This window comes from Tachypleus tridentatus, chromosome 13 (genome assembly GCF_004210375.1).
Source record: "Tachypleus tridentatus isolate NWPU-2018 chromosome 13, ASM421037v1, whole genome shotgun sequence".
In the NCBI taxonomy this organism is placed as follows: domain Eukaryota; kingdom Metazoa; phylum Arthropoda; class Merostomata; order Xiphosura; family Limulidae; genus Tachypleus; species Tachypleus tridentatus.
The window spans coordinates 159,311,682-159,332,931 of record NC_134837.1 but is presented as its reverse complement, the minus strand read 5'-3'; the positions used below and the strand labels follow the sequence as shown (position 1 = coordinate 159,332,931).

At 33.5% G+C, this 21,250-nt stretch overlaps 1 protein-coding gene across 1 annotated transcript in view; it reads right to left on the bottom strand.

Moving 5' to 3' along the window:
* Positions 1-21,250, bottom strand: part of LOC143236349 (fat-like cadherin-related tumor suppressor homolog) — a 296,736-nt gene that overhangs the window by 230,081 nt on the left and 45,405 nt on the right. The window contains exon 2 of the mRNA XM_076474622.1: positions 11,996-15,433. Coding sequence (XP_076330737.1) covers positions 11,996-15,344 — 3,349 coding nt within the window. The 5' untranslated portion in view covers positions 15,345-15,433. The remainder of the gene's footprint in view (positions 1-11,995; positions 15,434-21,250) is intronic.

The window sequence follows — 21,250 nt, the reverse complement described above, 5'->3', positions numbered from 1 at the left end:
ATTTAGCCTATATATGTATGCGAATATATTTTAAAGCACTGGATTAAATTTATGGAATATCACACAGTTAATAAAGTTATTTTAGTAAAAATAACTTGGTTGATTTTAAATAAATATCATAGGCGAACTTTGAACAATTTGGTTAAAAAAGTATTCTTAAGTAAAAGAACTAAAGGGACACTAAAGTTAAAATAACACAGCAATAAAATACAACAGATAAAATCCTCAAATGAATTGTAAATACACCCAAGTGAGTTTTAAGAAAACTACACGTCTCGGAACAGTCTCTTATGACTTTCAGAATGGAAAACATGTTCAGTGTAAAAGGACACTTTTAAAGACAGCCTATTTCTGATTTACTTTTGTATTTTCTGTCCAAAATAACATCATTGTTAACAAAATAAGGTTATATTGATAGATGTTATGATTTTCTCTTATAATTATTTGGAAAGTAACATACTTAATACAAACAATTTATGAATCTATATCCTAATAACCAACCAAAACCGGTCCGATATGGTTAAACCTAACTCCACTATATTATAAAATTACATATTACAGAAAATGTGAAAAAAGATCAATTTTTTGGTTCATTTCTTTCAGCTATCTATAAATCAATCGCATATTATTATGAACCATGGTAGTGATTCATAATAAGGATCGTCCATTTATTTCTTCTTATTACTGTTGAATATTGTTCCGCCAGTCTACAGTAAAAATGGCTGTGAGTATTGTAATAAATCCTGAGCAGTATTACTTCATGCATTATTGTACATTTTGTGGGATATGTTTTAAGTTTGTTTGGTTACCTAACAAATAACAGTAGCTGTGCAACCGTTGACACCCAATCGTTTTCATATAGCTAATGATTTATATTGAATTTTACAACTTAAAAAAAAAAACTACAAAGTATGTACATATATATTAATCGACATTCATTAAATGTATAAAACTCATGTTCATGAGCCACTTCAGCATAATTCAATAATCCCACCAATCAGGTGTTTATAGACTTCCTATACTGCTACAGAGAATAAAAATAATAGCTATATATTTTTTTCTAAACTTATAAACAACATGTGGTATGTTGATCACCACGTATAGTGACCTTACATGCAGTACAATTATCAATGATAACATTGTGGTATTAAAATCAGAAGCAATAGCCATCCAGTTTCAATGAAGCAAATAAAAAGGCTGTCATTGTTTTCCGAGAGAGCATTATATACCAACTACGTATTATATTAAACTAAACCCTTTTAAATAGAACAACATATATATAAATATATATATATGCATGATGGGCATAAAAAAATAAATAAAGAAGATTATCAAAAAAATTGCTAGTTTAACAAGGAAGGTTGGGTAACTTAAAGCGATAATGCAGTCGTAAAATTTGTAAACAGTCAAGTTTAAAGTCTGAGACATTGTGTTAACATCAATCATCAAGATATACATAGCTGTTTTGAGTCTCGTAAATATAACAGATTTCAGATTTTGAAGCCATAATAAGGATTTGTAGCTTGAGAAATTACTTTGAACATTATTTCTCAAACATTTAGCTTGTTTGTTTACCGTTTAGGCAAATGTGTTTTCGCTTTAGGCTGCCTATCTTGTTTCTGTATTTTTAATAATCTTGTTGATTTTAACATATTTCTTGATTCTTTTTTATTATTTAATTGAAAAACTACATCGTTATCTGTGCTGTGCTAATGGCATGGATACAACTTCGAATTTTTAGCATTAAGAGCTCTTACTTACAGCTGAGTTACAGAAACAAGTATAGTGTGCGTGTTTTATTAAACTTCTCAAAACAATCCGATTACTTGTAAATAAATAATATCGGTTTGTCTTTATATGTATTTTATCTTCTACTTATTATGCATACATATATATAGGCATGACCAGCTCATCAGTGCGCTCTACTCGCACTCTGAGGGGCGCGGATTTGAATCCCTGTCACACCAAACATGTTCGCACTTTCAGCCGTGAGTGCGTTGCAATGTGATGGCCAATCCCACTATTCATTAGTAAAAGAGTAGCTCTTCCCTCTAGTCTTACACTGCTAAATTAAGGTCACCTAAAGCAAATAGCCATTGTGTAGCTGTGCGTGAAATTCCAACCAAACAATATATAAATACACACACTTCTCAAGTATTTTGTACTGATACGTTTCTTCAAAAAAAAAATTGTAATTTCCTGAAGGGAATTTGGAATATATTACTACTGAATATCTCTCTCTCTGCCTTTGAAACATACTTTTTAACGTAATTTAGAGAAGTAACAGTCAAGATTTCAAAAGCTGGAACTTTGACAAAAGATCACAACCTCTTTCTCTCTCTAAAAAAAGAGAAATACATAAAATAGAAAATCTGAAGATAAATTAATGAACGATGTAGTATATTGAAATAAAGTTTTAATTTTTCATTTATAACCGTGTTTTTATTAACATTTTGTGAAGGACAGTTTTTTCTTATATAAATTTTGTTGAATAATAAAAGCATCTGTCTCAAGCTAAAGAAAAAAAAACAATAATCTTGGTATTAAGTTAAAATATGATAGTCGGGGTTTAATATTGTTAAATGTATTAAAACAGACAAAGATGGAAAAAAAAAAAAAAATATAACAAAGTATTTACTGTTTACATAAGTTGCTTATTTTGTCTAACAAATGTATGCTTATTTTTCTTCTCCAGAATTAAAAACAACAAAATTTTTTTCCTTTATTCTAAACATTATGCAGACCTCTAAACAGGTCTGCAAACTTTCATGGTGTAAAATGTACTTCAGATAAACCTGTATTTTGTCAATACTCACCTCTAAATAAAGTTGACTACCAAGTGCAGAAGTGAACACTAAAGTGAACATTTGTTGTACGAACATCAAGTGACCACAAACAGTTGGTCCAAACTTTATATCTTAAATTTTACAATCCATAAAACAATGAATTAAATATGCAGTTATTTAACTGATACGGTCAACTATTTGTTTAGTTTATAAATAGTTATTAATTCTCAAAATCATGCCACACCAGCAGCGATTAAAAGTAACATCGTTTTATGAATCTGAAAAAGAAAAGCTCTTCCTGGCTACTCTCTTTCCCAGAGCTCATTTCAGATAGAGTGTCACCTGGTGTCACTGTTTCTTCAGACTCTTTCTTGCACTTTATCGTCCTAACGGTATCACACTCTTCCATCCCATGTAATGTCCGTGATAATCTACACAATATTAACAGTATTCTGAACTGTGCATTACTTCCCTTGAAATGCGTAGTTAAATAATAGTGATTAAATTTTGGGTTTTAAATAACTCACAAAGCTGCGAAATCCATACACAAATGCTTAAGTGAAAGAAAAGTACAAATTCTGCTTAAACTAAACAGAAGATGATGTCTTTAATACGCTACACTAAAATACCAAAATCAGGGGAACGATTCTTCGTAGAAGACAACTCTTGCTGTTTTGAATTAAGCGCAAAGCTCCACAATGGGCTATCTGTGCTCTGCCGGCCACGGGTATCGAAACCCGGATTTTAGCATTGTAAGTCCGCAGACATACCGTTGAGCCACTGGGGTGCGCACAGAGGACAGAGCGCATACACCGTATTGTGTAACGCTATGCAAGAAATTCAACAAAAACATGAAATCTCATAATCACAAGAAAATGAAACAACTTTGTTGCAAAAATGGATTTTCATTCATTTTGTACATTAGATCATCTAAGAATCACTAGTGAATTACAAAATGTTATGTAGTGAATTAGGATCCAAGCTGCATCTAAATTCCGTTTCACAGCACACGAGTAATATGATTCAGTGTGAGTAATGCAAAATTGCTATGTTCTTCTCTTTCAGAAATATCACCATCTGTTTGATCTGAAGCAATTTTTTTTTTACTTTTTTCGTATTCATGCATAATTATATATATATATTTGCGCCAACATTTTATCTGCAAATAACAGTTTATTTTATTCAATAGAATTTATTGAGCAATTATTTTCTAGAAATGGTATTTTTCAAACGTTTTACCAGGAGTTAACTAACTAAAGTCAGTCCTTATGCACTCATAGTGCTAAGCAAATTGAAAACTTATTCCATTTTTTTATCTAGAGAACTTGTTAGATAAAATAAAAGTATAACTTTATACTTTATACCGAAAATATTTTTTTCCGGTTAAGGCCCGACACGGCCAGGTGGTTAAGGTGCTCGACTCGTAATCCGAGGATCGCTGTATAGAATCCCCGTCACACTAAACGTGCTCGCTCTTTCAGCCGTGAGGGCGTTATAATGTTACGGTCAATCCTACTATTCGTTGCTAAAAGAGTAGCCCACAAGTTGGCGATTGGTGGCGATGACTAGCTGCCTTCCCTCTACCCTTACATCTGCTAAATTAGGGACGGCTAGCGCAGATAACCCTCGTGTAGCTTTGCGCAAAATTCAAAGAAACAATCTTCTGGTTAAATTTTACTATATTGAAAAAATAAAATAAATTCTATTTCTAAAATGTTTTTTCAGAATATCGGTTTTATACAACATTATTGAAAACTTTAAATAAGTTCCACTCAAATACTGCGCACAAATCATTATTTAGTATAATTAGCTTGTGATAAACCGTCAACAGTGATTTATCTCATATTATTCTGCTGTAACTATCTTGTGAGAAAATGCAATATCAAATATAAAATGTATTTTTGTACGCATTACATTGAGTATAATTTAAAGGAACGTCAAATACGCCTTTTCATGAGGTGTTCTTTCTTGAACGGATACGAAAGGTTAGTTGGAATAATGTTTAATCAGTTGTGGTTAAAACAGTAAATCTGTTTAAATCGGATAAGCATTAAATCCATTAGTAAGAAACGTTTTTATTCTAATAACTAATTACACTAAATTATTTTGTGGTAATGTGTGAAATTAATATGTAACACAGAATTTGACTTAAGTCGTGCTAACTGCAAACACTCTCATACATCACCAGGTACAGATCAGCTATGAAATTTGTGGTGTTGTTTGACGTTCTAGGTGGTCTCAGGATTTTGACACTAGCTGGTGCATCGAACGTCATTCCATGTTAATAGCTTTAAACTGATGGTGAAAATAGCAGACAGATAATATTATGTCCAAGATAAAACTGCTTTAATGTGTCACGTTTAATTAAATATCCAGTTGTGTCATTCTTGTATTATAATTTTCTCCATTTTGTAATTAATAAGATTACTATCTTGAGTGTTGGACACCATTAACGTTATGAAATTTAGTGTGGATAATAATCAAGTGGTACCTCAAATACCCCTTGCACCATTTGTATAACATGGTATTCATTCAATTTGAACAAATAGAGAGTGTAAATACCAGATCACTTGGGTTGATTTATTATGGCACCGATCTACATAGCTTTGGTAATTAATTTGTGCTTGTCTTCTAGTACAATTCATTATCCTGACCTCGACCACTCTATCTGCTTGATGTAGTTTTCCTTTAACTCAGACAGCCAAGGGGCTCGGCATGGCCAGGTGGGTTAAGGCGTTTCACTCGTATTCTTAAGGTCGCGGATTCGAATCCCCGTCGTACCAAATATGCTCGCCCTTTCAGCCGTGTGGGCCATATAATGTGACGGTCAATCGCACTATTTGTTGGTAAAAGAGTAGCCCAAGAGTTTGCGGTGGATGGAAAACAGAGAAACATTGATATGAAATTTCTTGATACATTTATTTGTCGCATATTAACTAATTTTGTTCATCAACTTGTTTTCAAGAAAACACGAGTTGAAGGTGGATCTATTTGTTCTTTTTATTTTCATTTTAGATTAGTAGTTACAAGTTTTCAGATTTACCACTAAACAAGTGACGAATGGAGAAGTGAGAATTGGTGGAACAACCCTGCTTTTTTGGAAAAGTACGTGATAACGTCATATAGTAGTCACCATGGAGACTTGGTTTGTGACACTGCATGAAGATGATTCAAAAAACTTGAAGAATGAGGTTTTAAGATCATGGAATGTGTGTATCATCTAACATAACATATATATATCTGTATGAAAATGTTTTATATCATTTTTTTGCGTTTACCGTCTATTTATGATTAGGCAGTGTCAAAATATTTAAACATAACATTTTTATATGTATGTATCCTACCTGAGTTCCGCGGTTATCGTTTCCTTTTGATCGTAGAATACAAGCGTGGACCCTTCCGTTTCGATTCAGCTCGAAATGTTTTATTATTAATACATGGTGTAGTTGAAAAGATGAAGTGTTCTAATACGTATAATTCCTTTTTCTTTAACATGGTACAAAGGAAACGTTGTTTGAAGATACATACAGAAAAAAATGTTTTTATAAGGCAAAATCTCGTTATTTTGAAGAATTCGAGTTTTCCTTGTTACATCGCAAACATCCATCAAACATTAAATAATATTAAGTTTAAATGGTAGTGTTAGTGTTTGCTTGTTTCAGATATTGGTTCCAAGTTTCATAATAGGTATCTGTGCTAGACTTTTCTAATTTTAAATTGATAGACTAGGGAAAAAGCAGCTATTGAACTGCACCAGATCGTACTGCTCTAACAGAATAGTGGGATTTGCCTATTATAACGCATAAAATTTTGTGGTAATAGAATTCACACTGTGAACCTTCGATCCACAGTTCATCTCACTAACTACTGTACCTTGACCGGCTCAAACTAATTGAGTTTTCGAACCATTACATAGACGAACAAAACTGGGATTCGGATATAAAATTTGCTGAACTTGAAAAGTATTCAAAATCAAAGTGTTTAAAGTAAAAAAAAACAGTAAATATAAACTTCAGATTCACATAAAGCAAGAGGAATACAATGTGTTCAAACAAATCTCAGACTGACGTTTCATCTTAGTTTGTAAGCAAACTTTCGTCAGCTCTTTCAAAAAGCTCTTCCTTCTATTCATTTTTATCACCTAACAATCAATATAAACTATTAAATATGCAGTTAATATTTCATTTGCATCTTCTAAAACAATTTAAAATCGCTAGTTGAATGGTGATCTTCGAAAAATTACATGATAGAAGTGGAAATGGCTTCTGAATCGTGGTAGAAGGACAGAGTTTCATCTAGAACTTTTCTTTATTTAGTAGCGAACGAATTTAGTGTGAACTAATTTTCTTGAAAGCAACTGAAAAGTTTTAAATCAGGAAAGTAATTTTTTTCGTATTTTAAGTTACGTCTCTATAGTTAAGTTTAGCTTTTATGCAAGACAACTTTAGTTAAGCATGACGACAGCGTTAGTCAGATAACCATTCTGGAATACGACTAGAAATATAATTTGTGGTCTGGGCATGGCAACTTTTATTACTTATATTCTTAAAACTGGATACCGTGGTTATATATTTTTTATCAGATGCCAAGAAAATAGGGTAGAATTAATCGTGGTAGGATCTTCAATAAAGTTTTGTTTATCTTTCCTTTCGAAGCTTTAATTATTTCACAATTTTACTAAATGTGGCCTTAGTCTAATATTTACATGTATGACTGATCTTAGAAATCTTTCCAAGACACTTACTTTTGTAATTTTATTTTTTTATTTGTTGTGCGAATTTAAGAGATTCCGGTACTGCGAAGCTTGTCCTCCGCTTTTACAGCGAGTAAGTATTCAGATTTACAACGCTAAAATCAGAGGTTCGATTCTCCTCTGTGGATTCAACAGACAGCCCCATGTAACTTTGCTATAAGAAAACACACACACTACGAAACTGAATGTCCTTGCAAATAGTAATCCAAGCCTAGCTTAAGCAGCATGTTCTTAAAGATAACTACTAGGCAGCTGTACAGAGGGTGTCTTAATGTACCTCCACTAATTGGTGTATCCTAACTATGTCCACCATTTGATGAAGGAAGGAATGACTCCTCTTTGTCACTAGCAGTGAAAATATCATGTAGAAAGCTATTTCCACAGTTTGGTATATCCTAGCTTATATCTGTCATTTGATCAAGTGTAAAATGACCACTGTAAGCCACTTCATATGTCATAAGTAACTACTGCAGCTACGCGACAAGAACTGGAAATCTCCAGCTGTAAATACTGGTGTACTACAAAGACTTGTAGGTGTCAAAATGTTTATTTTGCATGTGGTGCATTATATGACAAAATAAGTTACACAAACTTTGAAGATGAGGGGCACTTTATTTCCATGAAAATTACGAAAATAAACCGTACCATGAATAAAGAACTGGTAGATCGATCTACATTGTTTTGAAGTGTAACTGTACCTTATATTCAATGACTGTGACAATATATTAAACAGCCTAGATATTTTAAATGTGCTTACTTACTATTTCGCCCTCTCAGCCGTGGAAGCGTTATAATGTTGCAGTCAACCTCATTATTCGTTGGTAAAAGAGTAGCCTAAGAGCTGGCGATGGGTAGTGATGACTAGCTGCCTTCTCTCTCGTCTTACACTGCTAAATTAGAGACAGCTAGTGCAGATAGCCCTCGAGTAGCTTTGCGCAAATTTCAGAAAGCAAACAAACAAATACTTACTATCGTTTATCTACTTTGCTGTAAGATATTTAATAGTACTTTGTAAAAGAAAAAAAAAAGACGAAATACATCTTTATTTTACCTGGTTCATTAAATACAAATTATGTTGTTTAAGTTTGCGAGTACTCGTAACAGAATACATGAAATATTTTAGTAAAATATGAAGTAAATAAAATTTTACCCTCTTTCTAGGTTGACAATACTATTGTAATATTTAAAGTTAATTCACAATGCCCAGTTTTTCAAATCAAAGTATTTTCGGCTAAATTTGCTTTCAAGAATGAATAAATATAGTGTAGCATCTATCCATATATAAACGATATTTGTTTCCAAATGTCCATTTCACAATGTTTAGCTCAGAAGCACTCGATTTGGAAAATATGAGGTATCCAGGTCGTCATATATTTATTTGAATAAGTTTCTGGCTTAGTTTGGTTATTGTTAAGCGCAAAGCTACAAAATAGGTTACATTCTTCATTCTAACTACTGGTATCGAAACCAGAATTTTAGCGTCGTAAACTTGCATACTTACCGCTTAGCTACTTTGGGCATTTGTGTGGCTTCAATCAAATAGTGACGAAAGTGTGAAATACACTTTGTGAACCACGTGTTAAACAAAAGTTACCAGCATCGGTAACCATGCGCCAGGAAATATTAGACTTGACTACCAGACTATAAAGTTTCCATTTTAATTCTTCATTATAAAATAAGTAGGAGACAAAGTAATAAATTATGTGCAATACGCAGAATTAATGAAGTACACGAGGGCTGTATGTTCGCGTTATCTAATCAATACATCCCAGCATAAAATAGTACATTTTCTCTGCATATTATTGATTATCAGTAATTGAAATCTGAACACATAACGCACTCTCCTAAGATCAAATGTCGATGAGAGTGTGTGAAATATGTAGTCCATCCAGTGAGGCTCAGCAACGAAAACTACCGCACATGCGTATTATTCTAATTTGGTTTGGTTTTGATGTCTGTGTTTTATTGTTTTAAATGACTGAAGTTATATATATATATACATTTGATGACGTTAAAACCTTGAGTAACGTTGAGTAACCTTGAAAAGCGTCCACTCACGATTAAATTTTTTGAAAGTATTCTTCGAAACGTATAAGCCCGCCATGGCCAAGTGTGTTAAGGCGTTCGATTCGTAATCCGAGGGTCGCGGGTTCGAATCCCGTTCGCACCAAACATGCTCGCCATTTTAGTCGTGGGGCGTTATAATATGACGGTCAATCCCACTATTCGTTGGTAAAAGAGTAGCTCAAGAGTTACCTTTGCGCAAAATTCAAAAAACAAACAGAATGTAATATTGAAATAACTACGAATAAAAAGTACTACCCAATATATACAGAGACTCACTACTTATTTCCAACCTGGATATGCTAGTAGAAATTAATCAGTGCTATCCAGGGCCTTAAATTAAAAAGATGTTTTTAATTCCATAGTTTTCGACACAGGCATTCATATTGTAAATTCCCCTCTTCTCCCCAGTAGTTTGAGGACGTCTACTAAACTTGATAATACAACTAATATCACGTTGAAGCCATAACGTTTTAGAGACTTTAAAGATTACATTGAGAAAATTATGTTTGAAAGGCGGAATACAACTATAAAAAAAAGGACAAATAAAAGGCTAAACACCGAAGGTGTTAATGACTTGTAAAAATAATTCGCTGGATGTTATTTTAACAACGTTTTAATACAAAAAAACGTTCTAATAGTTGCAAATTTATTAAAAATGCTGTTCTAATTAGCATGCACCAGCCAGATGGATTAGACTTGACACATTATATCATTTATCAAAAGTGTTCGTGTTTTTTTTCTTATATTTTCCTAGAAACAAAAACATACCTTGCATTAATTTATCAAATGAGTATACGAGCTTATTTTTTATGTTTAAAAACTGCACACAAAAGTAGACTCTCGGAGTGAAGAAACAAAACAAACGCTTGCAATAATAAAATAATATGACGGGAAATATAAATTGTAGTGAGATTAAATCAAAACAATTGGAAATTTTATTTCTTATAAAATTTCATTTACAGCCAAAAACTCAACGAATGATAGAATTTTCTGAAACAATGTAATAAGTTTAACACTTTATTAAACAAAAACATTTAAAATATTGATCATTTTAATTCACTAAAGGAGATTAAGGCATAGGCTTGTAAAATAACTACAATATCCTTAACAAAATCATGAGCATGCAAAATAAATTTTAATCTGTTTTGAACGTAATTGTTCTTTCAAAATAATTATTAGCTTTATCAGTTCAATACGAATTTACTTTATCGGTAATAGCGTGAAATGTGTACATTTCAGAAATTCTTGCAGAGCTACACATCTCATTCCGCTGGTACAGCGGTAAGTCTACGGAGTTACAACGTTAAAATCAGGCGTTCGACTCCTCTCGGTAAACTCAGCAGATAGCCCGATGTGGCTTTGCTATAAGAAAAATTGGTATGTTTTGAATTTTGCGCAAAGCTACACGAGGGCTATCTGCGCTAACCGTCCCTAATTTAGCATTGTAAGACTATAGGGAAGGCAGCTAGTCATCAACACCCACCGTCAACTCTTGAGCTACTCTTTTACCAACAAATAATGTGATTCACTGTCACTTTATAACGCCCCCACGGCTAAAAGGACGAGTATGTTTGGTGTGACGGGTATTCGAACTCGCTACCCTCAGATTACAAGTCGAGTGCCTTAACCACCTGGCCATGCTGGGCCCGTTCATTTTGGTAAACAATAAGCATTATAAACTCTCCATAATAAACCTAAACGTAAATATAATTTGCTTTTAAAGTAAACCTTAACAAAATGCTTAATAATTATTTGTTCAAGGGAAATGCTATTCATTGGGCTATTTGCGATGTGCCCACAACAAGGATCTAACACAAAGTTTATACGTTATAAGGCCACAAGCTTATTGCCGATTCACCGAAAGCAGGCGCAAGAGGAAGATATATTCACAATAATGCCAAAAGAGACACTCTGACAATAACTTCCCATTTAACTTGTAAACATTTTGTTAGAACTTTTTATTTCTAAAAAAATAAACATGTTTATTTAATGAGTTCAATTATACTAATATTTGTTTTGCTTTCAACGAGAAGCGATTAATAATTACTGAGACAAATACAGAATAATTGTTAATTTAATCAATTACAGAAAAAAGATACTTAAACCAATGAATAAGTCAGTTTCTTATCCCGGAAATTCTGAAAAGGTAATTAAAAATATCGAAATGACTTTACACAAATTTAGAAAATAAACACTTGAGAATAAATTGTGTAACTTAGCGATGTTTTACAGAATGAAAAACAAGAATATATTGAAAAGTTATAGGGTAGTATTGAATCTTAGCAAAAATAATTAATTTTTATACAACTTGTTTTGCAAAAAAATGGTATATTTCAACGATAATGGATAATGCATATATTATTAATTATAAAAGCATTAATTAACTTACCCTCTTCGTCAATTCTGAAGAGCCCTGTCCCTTCTTGTGCTCCCAAGAAATATTCTAGTTTGGCATTCGAATTTTTATGGTTATCATTATTGGCCTTGACTCGCATAACGAAAGTTCCTTCTGGCTGGTTTTCACTTACTGCTCCTGTGGCAACATGTTCCTTGAAAACTGGAGCATTATTGTTTTCGTTCACATCTTCTATTTCTACCAGAACGAAAGCACTAGATGATTGCATGGGGAATCCCAAATCCATAGCTAAAACCGTTAAATTGTAAATTTGTCTTTTCTCGTAATCTAGTTCACTATTTAGTCGTATGGTTCCCATCTGTTTATCGATGGTAAATGCTTTCATTCCATCGTGTAGCAGTTCGTAGAACACAGTTCCTGCGTCGTTCAGATCAGGGTCAGTTGCAGATAAACTCATTATCACGGAACCTACTGGGATGTCCTCTCGAAGCCTGGTTAAATACTGACCTAGCGGAAAACTGGGAGAATTGTCGTTAACATCTTGAATCTCAATATTTACCATAGTATAAGAAGAAAGTACTTCTTCCGAACCGGAATCTGACACTTGAAATTTGAGCCTATAATAATCTATCCGTTCTCTGTCTAAAGGCCCATTAACATATAACGTTCCCCTGAACTTATCAATATAAAAATCCTTGGTATCAGTAGCCAATGAAAATATTAATAGTCCGTTGGGTCCAGAATCTGCATCAGAAGCTGTAAGCTTTGCAATAACCGTTTCATTAGGGGTATCCTCTGACAAAGAAAAATCGTAAACACTTCTATCAAAGACAGGAACATTGTCGTTGACATCTTCCACTAAAACATGTAATACTGTTGATGTAGCCTGAGGTGGTTGGCCTAGATCAAATACAGAGATGTTAAGCATGTATCTTGCTGTTGTTTCTCGGTCAAGTTCATCAATTATAACGAGTTTTCCAGAATGCATATCAATTTTAAAACAGCTGTTGTCATTTCCATTTGATATGACGTATACTAATTTTCCGTTATAACCATGGTCATGGTCTTCCGCTGAGATTTTCAGCAGTTCTGTGCCTATTGGTAAGTTTTCTTTGAGAGCAATTTCCATAGGTAGGCCACTGCGAAACTGAGGATTATGTAGGTTCTCTCCATACCTTGAAGGAGTAGCCTCAGTAACGTCATTCGTTCCACCCTGATTGTTGTTCTTAGCGATGCTGATCTGTTCTTTTAGTTTCTCTGTGATCCCATCATCTCTACATTCAACCACAGCATCTTTATTGATCAATCCACGGTGCTCTAATGGATCAACAAATTTTATACTAATAACTAAAACATCTGCATAGTGTTGTCCATCTGTAGCTGAAATGTTGATTACATTTTTTGAAAATTTATTTTCGCTGAGATCACAAGTTAGAGACAGTATCCCTGTAATAGCATGGATTTGAAAACAACGGTTATAATCCGAGGGAACCATTTTATACGTCACTGAACTGTCTGCATCAAAGTCTACAGCAGAAACGGCTAAAATTTCTGTGTGGATTGATGCTGTTTTAGAAACATAGCCAATGCAGTCTACTTTCTCAAACTGTGGCCTATGGTCATTTATATCTAACAACAAAACTCGAACTGAGACCTCAGACTGTCTTCTGAACGGTGTTCCCCAGTCAGAAGCCCAAACTTTCAGGAGATACTCTGTTCTCATGGTCTCGAAATCTAGGACTTCTTTGGTTTTTATTTGTCCAGTAAAATGATCTACGTAGAAAGGCACATAATTAATGTTTGCTAGATGATACGATATGTAACCATTATCACCATCATCCGGATCATAAGCATAAGCTGTATAAACAACACTCCCTTTTGGCTTATTTTCTTCCAAATGCACTGTTACGAAAGAAGATGAATTAAAAATAGGATTGTTGTCGTTGTTGTCTAAAATCTCAATGTTAATCACTGAAGTTCCTTTTCTTTTAAGTCCATTAATGATTTGATCTTCAGCACTAATCAATAGCGAATAGTGAGAATTTTTCTCCCTATCCAAATGTTTTACAGCTGTAACAAGTCCTGTATTTTTATTTATAGTAAAGAAGTTAAGTTGATTTCCATCTTCTATCCTATAAAATATTTTTACATTTTCATCGCCATCTGGGTGTTTTGCTTTCACTGAAATGATGGGCGTGTTTACAGGTGCAATTTCCTCTATGGTTGCTGTGTACTCAGGCAAACTGAAGACTAGAGGGCGATCGTCATAATGAGGTATCCTTACAGTTATAATTCTTAAAGAAGATTTCGGTGGAACCCCTTTGTCTGAAGCTTTTAGGGTAAGATTAAATTGACTAGTAATACTGGCATGTTGCAAGTTTTCAGAAATGGTGATAATGTATTCGTCGGACTTTTCTCCCTTAATGATTTTAAAGTATTGAAAAGGGTCTCCATCTATAATTTCCACACTTCGGATGTGTCCGTGCACACCTCGATCCCTGTCAACAACGCGAACTATAGCGTAGACGTGTAATAGATCGTTTCTCAAAATGGCGGGGAGGCTCAAGGTATGAATATCAGGAGGATATCGATTCACCGCATTCACTGCCACTTTCAGGGAGGCAGAACTTCTCCTTACAATGACTCCTGCCTCTGGTTTTAAACCTCTGTCTTGAGCAAGAACAATCAAATCGTAATGAGACATTTTATCGATACTCAAAGGTCGAGTCAGAGTAATAACCCCAGTGGTAGGATGTATAGCAAACTGGAATGTCATATTTTGGAAACTATAGTAGATCTCACCGTTTATACCAACGTCAGGATCAACGGCGTTCACTCTCGCAACACTCTGGTGTAGTGGAGTGTCTTCTGGAATTGAAACTGTGTAAACAGAAGGATAAAACAAAGGAGTTAAATCATTAGTATCTAATATTTCAATGAACACTTTCGTTTTGACACTAAATTTGACATTTTCTGAAACTTCAGAGTTAATTAAAGCCTGTATGTCTAGAACATACAAATCTTTACTCTCTCTGTTCAAGGGTACTTGAAATCTAGTGTTTGTTCTGATACGAAGAAACCAGAAGTTCCCTATTTTCTGTTCTTCAGCTACAAAGTAATTTTCCGTATTTCCATGTATAATGACGTATTGTACATGAAGCAAAGGATCAAAGATGAAAATTCCCATTTTTTCTGTTGAAGTGACATATACTTTTCCTACTGGATTTTCCAGAATAGTACTTTTGTAAGCTGGTTGCGTAAACTGAAATGATACGTCTCCATTGACAGACGCTAGAATCCACAAAAGAGCAGGTAGCCATTGACACCAAGTGATACTACAGTCAATTCTGTTGTTCAATCTCGACCTTTGGTCACACCACATTGCGAGAAACAGTTCACATTTTATGGAAGGGCATCATAAGATGTATCAAAGTAAACAGAAAATATTGGATCCATCCACAGAAATCATGTCTGTTACGAAAGAAAGTATGTTAGTTTTATATAGTAGGATTAGTAAAGGTAAAAATAGACAACATACAGTATTACATAACAAACCTTAAAAACTAAACCATTTTAAATCACAGATTCTTAATAAAGGTTTTACACTTAAGTATTAGTAGTTCATAAAAGTATTAAAGCCACAACAAAGAAATTCACCTTTAAGGAACTCAGTTCTGTAAAACCGATTGATAAACTATTAAAACTCAAAGCCTGAGCGAAAATAGAATAATTTCCAATCCAGAACAGTGGCATGCATAATAATAATTTTACAATATAAGCGATATTACATGAACCATGTTTTCACAATTCCTTAACATTAGTGTGAAATACGTCTTCCAACCAGCTGAAATCCTTAGAGTATAACTGTTTTAAAGACAAACTTTTATGTCTTTTTTATAACATCTACCTTCTTCCACCATACTTGTAATCGACCAAAACGCCCATCCAGTAAAAGTACAAATGCGCCCTTCTTAAAAGATAGTTTCGCTGTACAACAATTACAGGGAAAAGACACGTTTAAACTAAGTTAATGTACGGGAAACGGGAGACATTAACACAAAGATTATGTAGAGACTTGCTAGGTGGTGTTGGTGTTTGTGGAAAAACAAGGAATCTTTACAGTTCCACCGAGAACCACAAAAACATTTATTTTTAGCATTTAGTGAAATACGGTTTATTGTCAAATAAATGAAATAACCTGTTGATTCTCACTTCCTTCGATATTTCTGACGTATCTCCATCCATTGAAACTCATTTATCATTGTTAAGCGGATATCTGACAAGCACTGAGAAATTCTGCGCAGAATAGAAATAACCTATACATACCTGAATATGTAAATATAATCTGAGACGCTCATATTATATACACATCAAACTGTATAATTCTATCCTACAGAAAATGCGATTTAATGCAGTAGTACTTGAAATACACACAGACATACCTGTATACAACCGTATGTTGAAAAATAAACTTAATTACTGGTGATGTCACGCATCACTTGTCCATTTAGTGTGTAAGCGAGGTTTGCATTTCAAATTATTATATAAAAAATCCGACTTTTTACTTATTGTTGAAATTTAAAGTTCCTTGTCTGAAATATTTTGCTGTCTAATATTTCACTCTCTTTTACTTTCGTTTATAACCTTCTTTATGTAATTTTTAAAAGGAAATGAGTTTACAGCAATTTATTTGTACAAGATTCAAAAAAATATTTAAAAAATAAATATAATTGATGACTTCAACAACAAAACCAAATTATAAAAATTATGAGCTGGGAACGAAGTGACGGTGAAAAGATAGTTTTATAATTCAAGTTTTTAAAGTACTCGTTCAAAATATTTACGTATAAATCTGCAATAACGATACAACAGTTCTAAAGAAAATACACGACTTTTTAATATTTTTAGATGTTATTTACACAGATATTAATACAAAATATTCATCATTGATTAAAATACCTCTTCCGACTCGGTAGGATTTGATTGCAACGACGCAATACTGTTCCTTGCCTAAGACCCCGTATGGCCAGGTGGTTAAGGCATTCGACTCGCAATCAGAAGGCCGCGAGTTTGAATCCCCGTCACACCAAACATGCTTGCACTTTCAGCCGTGGGGGCATTATAAAGTAACGGTTAATCCCACTGTTCGTTGATAAAAAAGTAGTCCAAGAGTTGAAGGTGGGTGGTGATAATTAGATGCCTTTCCTTTAGTCTTACGATGCTACTTTAGGGATGACTAACGCAGAGAGCCCTTGTGTAGCTTTGCGCAAAATTCAAAACAAACCAAACCCTTGCCTGAGACCCACTAGTAGCATAGCGGTATGTTTGCATACTTACAACGCTAGAAATCTGGTCTCATTACCTGTGTAACTTCTTAACCTAAAATAAACGAACAAGTTACTTTCCGAGACTGCACGAAATGTTGATTTCAAACGATAGTGCCTAAAAATAAAATGTATTAAATATTTTGCAAATTCTTTGAGATATACAATCAAGAATAAGCTGAAAAAGATATTCTACCATTTTTTAAATTAGTATTTTTAGTCATAATCTCATAGTTCTCGTTTTGATGGGTCACAATAACAGCATTACACTTTATAGCAGCAATTTCTAGAAAACATATATTTACTGTCAGAATAACGATATACGGTGGAACAAAAAAAAACAAAACCTTTGAATCTGCGTTGTTTTGAGAATTGGCCACAAAAATATTTGAGAGATAATAAGATTGTAACACTCTTTAATCTGAATCTAGATAAAGAACCACAAAAAGTACAATTGGAGAAATTGGAGTTTAATAAAATGACATAATTACTTAGGTCTATCTTCTTACATATAATTTTATTGGATGGTTTTGGTATGAAATAAATCATACATTGCACAGACAAGGAATGTTGAAAATCATATACACTGTATGAATCAATTAGCTTTTATGAATATATTGGGGAGCACAATAAATAGTAAGGGGACAAGTCAACGTTATTTACGTTGTATTGAAAGCTACATTTGTGGATATCTTGCGCATGATTCACTGTGTAACTTTGCGCTGAAAATAAACACAAGAACAATAATCGATTTTATCCGATGGTTTGCGAACTGAGCAGAAAATGGAGAAGAAATATCTTTGCAGAACCAGACAGGTTCAGTAGAAATTTGAATTATTATAAATCATTATTCGTATGGTAACACGAAAGAGCTTTAAAACCGTGAACTAACGTTAATTGATGAAGATAAAACAATTAAAAGTTAATCTGTAATATCGTTGTAAAAGTTTCAGAAACTTGCACACACGCGGTACGTTTTTTTTAACCTAATTCCCTTTTTTCATTGTTTGTTTTTTTGGTTTGTTTTTGAACTTCGCGCAAGCTAAACGAGGGCTATCTGCGCTAGCCGTGCCTAATCTAGCAGTGTAAGACTAGAGGGAAGGCAGTTAGCCATTACCATTCACCGCCAACTCCTGAGTTACTCTTTTACCAACGAATAGTTGGATTAAGCGTCACACAATAACGCCTCTACGAGTGAAAGGGCAAACATGTTTGGTGTGACGAGGATGCGAACCCGTCAACATCAGATTACGAGTCGAGCGCCTTAACCACCTGGCTAGAGGGAAGGTGCTACTCTCCACTACCACTTGCGATTCCCTTTACTAATGAAAAGTGGATTTGACTATCACATTTTAAAGTTCCCACATTTGAAAGGGCGAGCATGTTAAGTTGAGAATTTGAGCCGGTGAGTAACAGATTGTGAGTTAAATGTCGTAGCCATCAAGCTATTCCAGCTTGTTTGGGAAAATGTTCTTCTTTATGGAGCGTTTCTTCATGACAATCACGTATAAATATATATATTACTCAACAGATTATCAAAAGCGTAATTTTACCTGGTCCCTAAACCAAATAGGCGTATATAATAGGTAAATTATTGGTTTAGTGGTCGTTCGAAATGGTATCCTGCAAATTCTTATCGCAAACTAAACCTCTAGGCGATCATGCTCTTTCTTTCAAAACCCTATTAACGTATATTTTTAAGGTACTACAGCTTTACAAAATCTACGAGTTCCATCATTTATTATAGCTCTTTGATTTTAAATACACCTTATTTCAAATCAAAATACTTATCATATGAAGTATTAACGACAAAAATTTCATAGGAAAGATTACTAATAAGATATATATGAAGTACAAAGAACATTTTATTTCACCATAGATGTAAAAATAAGAAAAACGTTTACACTATGTAATTTCTAGCGTCATCGCTTACATCTTGAAACCAAGCTTTACGAAGTCTAGACAAAGAGGTCTTCGTAATTCTTAATAATATTTGAACAACTTAAACATCTCAAACATTTGATTGAGTTTAATCAAAATGAAGCACATATTTATGACGTGTCTTCTAACATAATTTAAATATTTGAAATGTAAAGATATGTTCTCTCCAGCAAACTAATTTCCACGATATCGCTTACAACCATTTGTAAAGGGTAAACCTTTTAGTAACTGAATCTGTCCAGTGTCAATCAATAAGGCTTTCAGTTCTGCACAGATATGCTGGAAACTACGCACTATTCGGTTATAGCGCACTAAAACTGCATTAAGTTGGCACGAGTCCAGTCTGGCAGGGTTTTTTCCAAGCTTCTAATACTGCAGTTACTTGAAATGTTCACTGCATCTCGGTGACAAAGGTATGTTAAGTATGTTCATCAAACACTTAAAAAAAACACTGATTATCATTGAAGTAATTGTTTTCAAGTGCAATTGTTGTTTACAAAACGGGCCTCTGTGCATTTAATGTTTTCGGCGGTTTAACGACATGAAATTCTAAGGTCTAACGTTGAATCTGTTCGTAAATTCTTTACCTTTCTCACGTAAAATGGAATTGCGATTAAGAACAAAACTGGTTCTTGTGTGTCGTGATATTTAATACTATTAATATGTTACTGAAAGAAGGGTCTCTCGTCGAGCCAGCGGTAAGATTAAGGATTTGAAACGCAAAAACGCAATAGTGAAAAGAGCGTGGATAGAGATTATATAGATTTGCTCTGAAAGAAAAACAAAGAGCATGAGTTAAGCGCTAATTTTTGCACATTCTGGAAAACACGTAAATAATTTATATAAAAGGTATTTAAAAATGAAGAAAGTGCGATAATTGAGACAGAAAAATTGCGACTAAATACTTTTTCAAGTTCTAAACTGAAATATTGTATATGTATATAATTCGCAATTATATATAAAATGAGAGAAGGAAGACGATAAATTCGCAAAAAATTAATCCATCAAATATGTGGTGCTATATTATTTCGATTCCAGTACTCATATATAACAAATATATTTTTTGTTTACTGTGCGTAAAAATGGCTGGCAGATCTAATTCAGACTGTTATTAAATAATTGGTAAAAATCGACGTATTTAACGTATATATCTCGTCAGAATAGACTAAAATGGGTCTTCGTAATGAACCTATATATTTCTCTTCAGAGTACACTGAAGATGGGTCTTCGTAGTGAGCCTTACATGTCATCAGAGTACACTGAAGATGAGTCTTCATATGGAACCTGCATATCTCGTTAGAGTAGATTGAAGATGAAAGGAAAACAAGACAAGCACTAAATGTTCTTCTCAAAAATGCAAAAATTTAAAAAGTCAGACAGGAAACACTCTGTCCATCAGACACTTCCAGTTCGCAAAATGAAAATACAAACCTAGTTTAATATAAATAAGATGAAAAGGCTGAGATTCATATGACCAACAGTGTCTAAAGTCTAAAATACCACCTATTATCCATCACCAAAACTGGACATGGCTGCAACTCTGTTTGGCTACAAAACCTTCATTTGGTTACCTAGTATCAAATTTATAGCCCGACAAAAATTCCAAAGAATTTCGGGTACAGCTTTTAAAGCCACACTTAAAAGTAAACAAAAACATATTGTTATGAAAACAACAAAAATATGTATCAAACAGAGATATCTGAAGAAGATATATTTCCATATTTTGACTTTAATTCTGGTTTGTTTCTCTTAGCTTTTAGGTTATCTAACGTAATGAAACTTGAAAACCCTTCTCTAATTTCGTGTGACATTAATGACATCAAGTATCATGTTGTATTATGTCAGAGAGATCATAGTTATTTGTTTTATCAATAATATATACTTAAGATAACCCATGTTGCACTTTTCAAGAGAAATACAACTTACTTTATAGGTCTTGACACTTATGTACATTTAAAATGTTGGATTCGTACTACTAAACGTTTTACATTATTTTAAAATTTCGAACTGATTTTTTCGTTAT